At 37.6% G+C, this 9,039-nt stretch overlaps 1 protein-coding gene across 1 annotated transcript; it reads right to left on the reverse strand.

Moving 5' to 3' along the window:
* Positions 1 to 7,104: 7,104 nt before the first annotated feature.
* Positions 7,105 to 8,041, reverse strand: LOC103210156 (olfactory receptor 51B5-like). The gene is given in 2 exon segments (XM_042782881.1): positions 7,105 to 7,291; positions 7,293 to 8,041. Coding segments are annotated over 2 exon segments (936 nt in total).
* Between the last annotated feature and the right edge of the window lie 998 nt (positions 8,042 to 9,039).

Consider the following 9,039-nt stretch of genomic DNA (forward strand, 5'->3'; position numbering starts at 1 on the left):
TAGAACAGGTTTTTTCTTCAGTGGCTTCCTAAGATCTGGGCTTATCAATACAAGGGGGTGCCTTATGCATGAAGGTATAAACACATATAGAAGCACAGACTTCATGGTCGCCACCACATTGATTGTAGGAATAATCATTTAATTAGCACAGTCACTGTCCTGAAAACATTCACAATGTTGAACTTCAGTTTATATTTGGACTCAATGACCACCCTGAAATTTTATGCTCATGGAGGTCTCAAAAAATTCCATGATGCTGAAACATGTAAAAGCTCAGATCTGAGCCCTATTCTCAGCCTCTTTTTAGGTATTCCACTAACTGATTTTCAGATGATGGCATATTTTTCCAGGCAAAGAGGATTCCTAGTTGATATAACAATACTCCACACACACATTCACGTGTGCACATGCCTCCATGGGAGCAACCAGCCCAATGAATTCAATCTGAGAGAATAACTTGGCTCCAAATGGCTATATTAAAAGGGCAAGGGACAGAGAGAACCTGTGAGAGCAAGAAAAGGAAGGACAGAAAAGATATCTGGGACTAAAGAGAAATTAATGAATTCAACAAGTAGTCCAAGCAAACAAATGAACAGGCAAGACAATGTGACTCTGTGTCTACCTAATTTGCTTTCAATATACATTCCATTCATCCCAAATGGGATGGGGATAGACCACATAGATTCTAGGGTAAGATGGCCAGTACCAGGGCCTTAGGCCTTTCCATAGTGAATCCTAGTGACAACAAACTATGCCCTTCCCAAGAAAGTAGTACTTTATAGAAAATAAACAAAGAAAAAGAAAAAGAAGAAAAATTTCATTTCAAGGGTTGTTGTTTACATCTGATAAAATCTACAAATAATCCTCTACCCAAATAAATGGATAGGAGTATACAAAGTCACATTTAATTCACAAGAATCCTTATATATATCCAAGAGTCCCAGTTTAGAAACCTCAAATGAAACAGAGCTTTGAACACATCTGATGAAAAGAAGGAAATTCTGGACTCTAGGTATTGCCCACGTTAGCTGGGATTTCTCCATCTCTGCAACCTCCTAGAAAATCTTTCTTCCTTATTTCCTTGTCTGTATCTAAAATCAGAAGGAAGAAGGATCATTACATATTTCTGTTCCTTGTACTCACCCACTTCACAGTCCCATTGCTGGAATAGGGACCTATTTCTGTCTTATGTAAGGACTCAGTCCAGTCTGCCTTATGTAAGGAGTCAGTCCAGATGTTTCCACCTCCAAGTCTGTTCAAGAGACTGCAATAGAGAGTTCATACATGTTCAAATCCTCCCCAGAGTTTCAGCTCTCTTACTGCCAAAGAAACTCCTTGGTCTCTCCTTCCCCTCCCCTCTTTCAGAGTAGAGCTGGGCAACTCAACCAATGTCTTGAGACTTTTTAGGTGTTTCCCCAGGGTTGGGACAGGAACACTGGAAACTCAAATATTAGCTGGTGTGGAATGCCAAGGCTTGGTTACGTGACCACCAGAATCCTTGGATTCAGGATTAGAAAATCTGTGCATGTCCTTCCCATTATTAACTTCAAAGATCAATGGTATACAAGTGCTTTCAGGGATCTCATTGCCTTGGTTTATCCTAGAGTTTATGGATTCCAATTGCATATTTATCTGTCCTGTTTCTAGGAGTAAATCAGTTTTGGATTCACAAGAACTTCAAGGGGTTTCCATTTCTTGTCTTCAAATCACTTGCCTTATATTCAAATCATTGCCCATTTTGTTGCATATTTAAGGTGAGTGAGATGAGTCTTTTTATTAAAAGAATGTAAAGCTCTAGGAGAAATTGGAAATTTACTTTAAATTTCCATAGCATTATCATTACTACATGAATGGTGGGCTGCCAGGGGGAGTACATAAGAAGGTATCCCTGAGATTAGGGAAAATTTCCCAGAGGAAGCACCATGAAAGATGAGAATTGACCAGTGAAAAGGACAAGGTGATCAAAGGTGGAATCAAGTAGTAGTTCCATACAGAGGAAAAAATGTCAATGGGCTTATGAGAAAATACAGTGAATTCGAACAAAAATAATTTTATTATAGAAACAACAGCATAACCTGAAGGAATTTTTGACATAAAATGAAATTGTGGTAGCAGATTATTATCATAGAATGTCTTACAAATTGTTGTTGTTGTTGAAGTAGATTGCCCAACCTTCTTTCCGAGGAGTGCCTGGCGGGTTTGAACTACCAGACTTCTGGTTAGTGGTCAAGTGCCTTAGGCACTAAGCTAGTTGGGGGGAATTCTGTTTTTACTTTAAAAGTAATGAGTATGAAGTAATGGGATACAGCATAGTGCCTAAGGCATTTGACTGCTAACCAGAAAGCTGGCAGTTCAAACCCACCAGCCACTCTTGGGAAGGAAGGTTGGGCAATCTACTTCCGTAGTGATACTGCCTCAGAAACCCAAGGAGGGGTCACTATGAATTGGATCCGACTCCATGGCAATGAGTTTAAGAATGATAGTAAAGATTAAATTAGTTAATTTATGTAAGTGTTAAGCACAAGGGTATAAGCCCTGACAAACACTAAGAGCTCAATAAAGGGTAGTTTTGTTTATTTTTGTTTCCTGTTTTTTTTTTTTTTTTTCTCAATGGGTATGGAAGAGTGAAATGTCTAGCATGGATTGATAATGGGAAAAGGGTTATATATTGGCTTGAGAGTTTGTAAGAACTAAACAATACACTCCAACTAAGATATTAAGGTATATGACAAGAGTGGTGAATCAGAAATAGAAGGGTCAACAGACTTGAGGTCTTGGTGTTGTAGAAGAATGCATATTGAGAACAAGTGAGAGAGAAAATTGGAAAGAATATGATGATTTATAAAGATTATATAAAAATTTTCACAGTATTATTCTTATTTTTTGTATATTTAATTAAAAATAACAGAATTATAATATATTTAATAATTTCCCACATACTGAATACTCTTACCTCTAAATATTTGAGGGCCGAAATACTAAGATATTCATATGTTTGTCTTTGTCAATGGTAACAGTGTTGTTAGTATAATTAGAATAACATAAAAGTATTCACATCTGTCAAACTCACTTATGAATATTGAATTACTTTATCTACTTTATAGCAAAAGACCCCCGGAGGCACAGTGGTTCAATGCTTAGCTACTAACCAAAGATGAGCAGTTGGAACCCGCTAACCACTCCATTGTTGCTCCTCAGAAGGAAGGTTGGGCATTCCTACTTCTGTAGTGATATTGCCTTGTAAACCCAAGGAGGGGTCGCTATGAGTCAGGCCGACTCGATGGCAAACAACAACAACAACAACAACCACTCCATGGGAGGAAGATGTGGCAGTCTGCTTCTGTAAAGATCATAGCCTTGGAAACCCTATGGGGAAGTTTTACTCTGTCCTCCAGGGTCCCTATGAGACAGAATCTACCGGATGGCAGTAGGTTTGGATTAATGGGTTGAGTTTACAACAATGTATACTTTCTCAACTCCTCATAAGAAATACTCATGAAAGGTGTATTTGATTATTTTTAATTTATAGATAAGATTACTGAGGCTCAGAAGTTAAGTAACTTGTTCAAGGTGCCAAAAATTATAAATGAATGAGACAGGAGTAGAACTGTTTTTTTCTTCAGTTACGATTTTTCCACTATACTGTGCCTTTTCAAAATTTTTGTGTATTCTCAGGATAATTCAGCAGAAGTCAAAGTACTGTATCCAAAGATATGAAAATTATTGCAGCTACAACCACCTTTTTAAATGTAATGAGTCTTTTTTTTTTTTTTTTTTTTTTTAATGCCACAGCATGTAGTCTATTTAAGTTATCTAGGAAAGCCAGGGCAAAGATTCTTGTTGTTGTTATTCATTGCCTTTGAGTCAGCTCTGACTAATGGCAACCTATGTATCACAGTACCAAATGTTGCCTGTCTTGTGCCACAGTCATGTTCATTGGTATAGTTGATTCCATTGTTGTGCTGTTGCATAAAACCATCTCATTAAAGGTTTCCTTCATTTTCTGTGACCTCTGCTTTACCAAACATGATGTCCTTTCTTACCATTGTTTTTTCCTCCTTGCTAAAAATGAAGAAGACTTGAATCACTTACTTTTGAACATCAGAGATACAGCTTTCGGTATGGATTACACCTGGACATAAAGAAAACAAAATCCTCTCAATTGAACCAATAAACAACATCATGATAAGCAGAAAAAAGATTAAGTTATGAATGATTTAATGTTCTTGTATCCAGAACCAACATCCATGGAAGAAGCAGTCAATATATCAAACGATGCATTGCATTGGACAAATCTGATGCAAAAGGCCTCTTTAAAGTGTTAAAGAGCAAAAATGTCCCTTTGATAGCTATGGTGTGCCTGACTGAAGCCATTGTCTTTTCAATAGCCTCATATGCATAGACAATGGATAAGAGAGACTGAAGAAGAATAGATGCCTTTGAGTTATGGGGTAATGAAGACTATTGAACATACCATGGACTGCCAGAAATCTATTTTGGGTGAATTGTTGTTGTTGTTGTTATGTGCCATCAAGTCGGACCTGACTCATAGGGACCCCTCCTTGGGTTTCCAAGGCAGTATCACTACGGAAGTAGATTGCCCCATCTTCCTTCCGAGGAGTGGCTGGTGAGTTTGAACCACCAGCCTTCTGGTTAGCAGTCAAGTGCCTTAGGCACTACACTATTATAACCAGAACACTCCTAAGAATCAAGGATGGTGAGGCTTCAGCTCTTGTGCTTTGGTCATGTCAGGAGGGACCAGTCCCTGAAGAAGGATATCATGGTTAGTTAAGAAGAGAGTCAGTGAAATAGAGGAAGACTCTCAATGATATATATTGACACAATGGCTGCAATAATGGGCTCAAGCATAGCAATGATTGTGAGGATGGCACAGAACCAGGCAGGCAATGTTTTTGTTCTGTTGTAAATAACGTCACTGAATCTGAGCCAACTCAAAATCACTTAACAACAACATTGCAAAAGTTAGAATATAATTTTACATAAAATAAGGTAATACGATTGCATTGGTTGATAGTTACATTTCTATTAATATCTTTTTACTTTTCTCCTAGGATTTGATAAAGGTCATTCCTTTTTCAGGTTCTTTATATATTTTGTAAATATTGAATTACCCTATCTAGTCCTTACTTTTCCATTGAAATTATTTCCAGGTATTTTTCTATTAGAGAAAATTATTGTGTTAAACTTACTTATCTAATCTTCCTTTATGATTGTTTTAAATATGTTTTTCTCTTGTTTTTATGTTCCTGTTCCATTGTGTTTTATTTCTAAACTGAGTGGATTACACATGTCAGTGGTTTTGTCCATTCTCTTTACTCTTAAAAATCTAGTGGGAATACCTCATTCAATTGAGAAAAAAATCTGGGTAATTTGAAAATGAGAGCAAATAATGAATGAAGGTTTAAATCAATGTTTTTCAATGTTTATTTTTTCTTAAATAACCATTTGCAATGGAGGGATAAATTACCTTTAAAGATAATCTATTAAGTTTAGAAAACCATTTTAGGGATCCTGATAACACATATGGAGCATATTACTCTTCAAAAAAGTAAAAAATATTATGAAGAACTTATCAATTTAATACATTGGCTTTTTTTGTCAATACATTTTCTATAATTTTTTTTTAAAATACAGCATTCACCCTAACTCTGCTTACCTCCTGATAAACTAATAGCAGATAGTTTTTCTTCTGATGTTGCTGATGTATAGATTCTGATCATGTTGACCTCTGCAAGAAATAAAATGCATGGAAGTCATACTTGAAATTCCTTAAATATCTTGTTTTTGTTTGTTTGCTTTAAAAAGAAAAAAGTACTGAAATATAGCATTCCCTGAAGACAGTTTATCTCACTACCACTACCCTCAATTCAGAATAAGCCCAAAATGTTTTCTCTGTCTACTTATCATGGGAATCCCCCAGTGACTGGTCATTCTCTTCTCATTAATAAGGTGTGTTGTTATGTTGTTAGGTGCCATCAGGATGGTTGTGACTTATACCAACCCTATGTACAACAGAAGGAAATACAGCCAGATCATGAGCCACCTCACCAAACCAAAAAACCAAAAACATTGCCGTCGAGTTGGATCAGACCCATGGAGAAACCCCTCCTTTGGTTTCCGAGGCGGTATCACTACAGAAGTAGATTGTTCAACCTTCCTTCCGAGGAGTGGTTGGTGGGTTTGAACCACCAGCCTTCTGGTTAGCAGTCCTTGCTAGATTTGAGAACATTTTTCCACCCACTGTGTCAATTCATCTCATTGAGGGTCTTCCTACTTTTCGCTGACCCTCTACTTTACCAATCATAATGTCGTTCTCCAAGGATGACTCCATCCAGAAAACAAGTATAAAGTGTGTGAGATGAAGTCTCATTTGAGGATAATGAACTTAAGTTATTTGTCCATGGTTTCTTGCATCAGCAAATTATCTAGTTGCAAATCTATAGCTAGGCAGTGACTTAAGGGATAAACATAAGTTCATGATTCTTAACACAAATTCATGATTATTTAATGAAGATAGAAGAGTCAAACATATAGTTGGGAAAATGTTTTAATGAATATAGCACTGACTAGGAAAGCATTTATATATTTTTGCAGGAAAATTCCTGGGCTTTTATAACAAAAATACAATTTCTCATAGGTTGTTTGGACATTTGTGGGGTAATTCATGGCAGTTGGAGATTAGATTGGATATAAGCGGACTAAGCTTTATTCCATTTCATCCAGACAGACTCTTAATTTTATATCCTGATAACTCTGCTGCTGTGACAGACATTTCTAAACTCAAAGACATATGTGTTAAGTTACATTATAAAAATACCTATAGATACTTAAGATATTTTTATCACAAGCATTGAGTGGCAGATGCAGAAAGATATTCAGTAAATAGGGATATAAATATAAAAGAAGAAGAAGAAGTATGCAGCTAGGTCAGAAACTTGGACATAAAAGGATTCCTTAGGACAATTTGTACTTTTACCACAAAAGCTATTTTATGAAGGCTGCTGAGTGCAGATATGAAGATCCTTTGCTCCTTTGCCAAAAATCAGAATTTTCACATTCTGTGAGAGATCATATGACCATAGATCAAGCTCCAAGTCTATCAGTAGTAAAAACGTGGAGAATGCCGCTCTGGATCCGTTTGGTCTTGACACTGTAGATTACAGGGGTCGTTAATGGAGGGAACAGAAAATAGATGTAGCTCATAATGAGGTGGAGGATGTGTGGAACCTGCTTCTCTAACCAATGAATCAGAGATAATCCAATCACTGTGATAGAAAACCAGGACACAGCAAACATGGGACACACAGGTATTGAGGGCTTTGGACTTCTCCTGTCTGGAAGCAAGGCTCAGAACACTCTTGAATATCAACATGTAAGAGATGAAGATAGTCAGAGAATCCAGCACAAATATGAAGACCACAAGTACAACTGGATACAGAAGATTGAAGGTGATATCTGCACAGGCCAGTTTGATAACATCCTGGTGAAGGCAGAATGCATGAGAAAGGACATGGGAGTGGCAATATAGAAAAAAATAGAGGGGCGTAATTGGAGGAATAACAGATACAAATCCCCTCATCAGAATTCCCAGGCCAATCTTTACCACTCTACTATTGGTGAGGATAGAGGTGTATCTAAGAGGATTGCAGATGGCAACAAAGCAGTCATAGGCCATGGCAAGCAAAACTCCAGACTCTACAAAGGAAAGTGAGTGTATAAAGTAGGCCTGGGAAAAGCAAGCTCCATTTCCAATCTCCCTGAGATCCAATCAGAGGACTCCCAGCACTGAGGGCATTGTAGTCAAGGTCAGCCCTAAATCTGTGGCTGCCAGCATGGCCAGGAAGTAGTACATGGGTTCATGAAGATTGTGATCTTCTTTGATGAGAAGGATGAGGGTGCCGTTGCCAAAAAGGACAGTGATGTACACAAAGAAGAAGGGCATGGAAATCCACGGGTGAGATGTCTCCAAGCCTGGAAAACCAGTCAGCAGGAAGGAACTGGAGCTGTTGCTGGGCCACATGTTGGGTTAATCTTGAAGAAAATGTCTTTCTCTCTCAGTTATGACCACAGAAATGCAGCTCTATTTTCAAAGTATGATTCCAGTCATATTGCCTCAGAATTCTTTCTTAAAGATAATAATTACATCAATATAAGCCATTGTTTCTCAAATATAGTCTTAGGACAACCTGTAGTTTTTGTGTTCTTAGTTGCACATTCTCTGGCCCAGCATCTGCTTAATCAAATCCATGGTATGTCTCTTGAGCATCTGCATTTTAACCAACTCCCTATCTGCAATTAGAAAGTTTCCCTCAACTATGCAGATGACATAAAAGAATCCCTGGGGGCTTAGTGCCTAAGGCATTTGACTGCTAACCAGAAGATTGGCAGTGTAAATACCCCATACATTTCCCAGCAGGAAGACTGGGCAATCTACATCTGTAAAGATTTACCACTCAGGAACCCAAAGGGGGTCACTATGAGTCAGAATAAACTCAGTGGCAGTGAGTTTGGTTTTTGCTTTAACCTTAGTCCAGTCTAATACTCAGAAATATAATTTATTTCACAGTAGTGATTTCTATTCTTTATTGTCCTGCATATAGGCTTTTTCTCTGAGTCTCAACGAATTCCCAGGAGTCTAAGGAAGAAAATTATGAGAGGAGCATCTGTGCCACTACCCCTTTTGCTGAGGAGCAAACAGACCTGAGGAAGAGACACCTTACCTCCCTATTTTATGTTTTAGTGGTTGCAGAAAGATTATTTACATCAAGTATTTATTAGGTGTTTTTTGGACACTGGAGAGTAATTGATAACAGCCCAAAGTCATTGTAAATGGGAGCATTTTAAATTCTGGGGCTAGAATAAATACTTAGGATAGCCAATGAGAAGGCTCACAAAAGTATCTTTCAGTTTGACATTTTTATTTTCTTTATTCCTTCTAGTATCTTTCTCTTTGTCTATTCTCTTTCTGTAGGTTCACTGAAATAACTCCCCAGAACCTGATCTTCTCTCTCCCTTCAA

This window comes from Orycteropus afer, unplaced genomic scaffold (assembly GCF_000298275.1).
Source record: "Orycteropus afer afer isolate SDZICR_OR568_19922 unplaced genomic scaffold, OryAfe1.0 scaffold00014, whole genome shotgun sequence".
In the NCBI taxonomy this organism is placed as follows: domain Eukaryota; kingdom Metazoa; phylum Chordata; class Mammalia; order Tubulidentata; family Orycteropodidae; genus Orycteropus; species Orycteropus afer.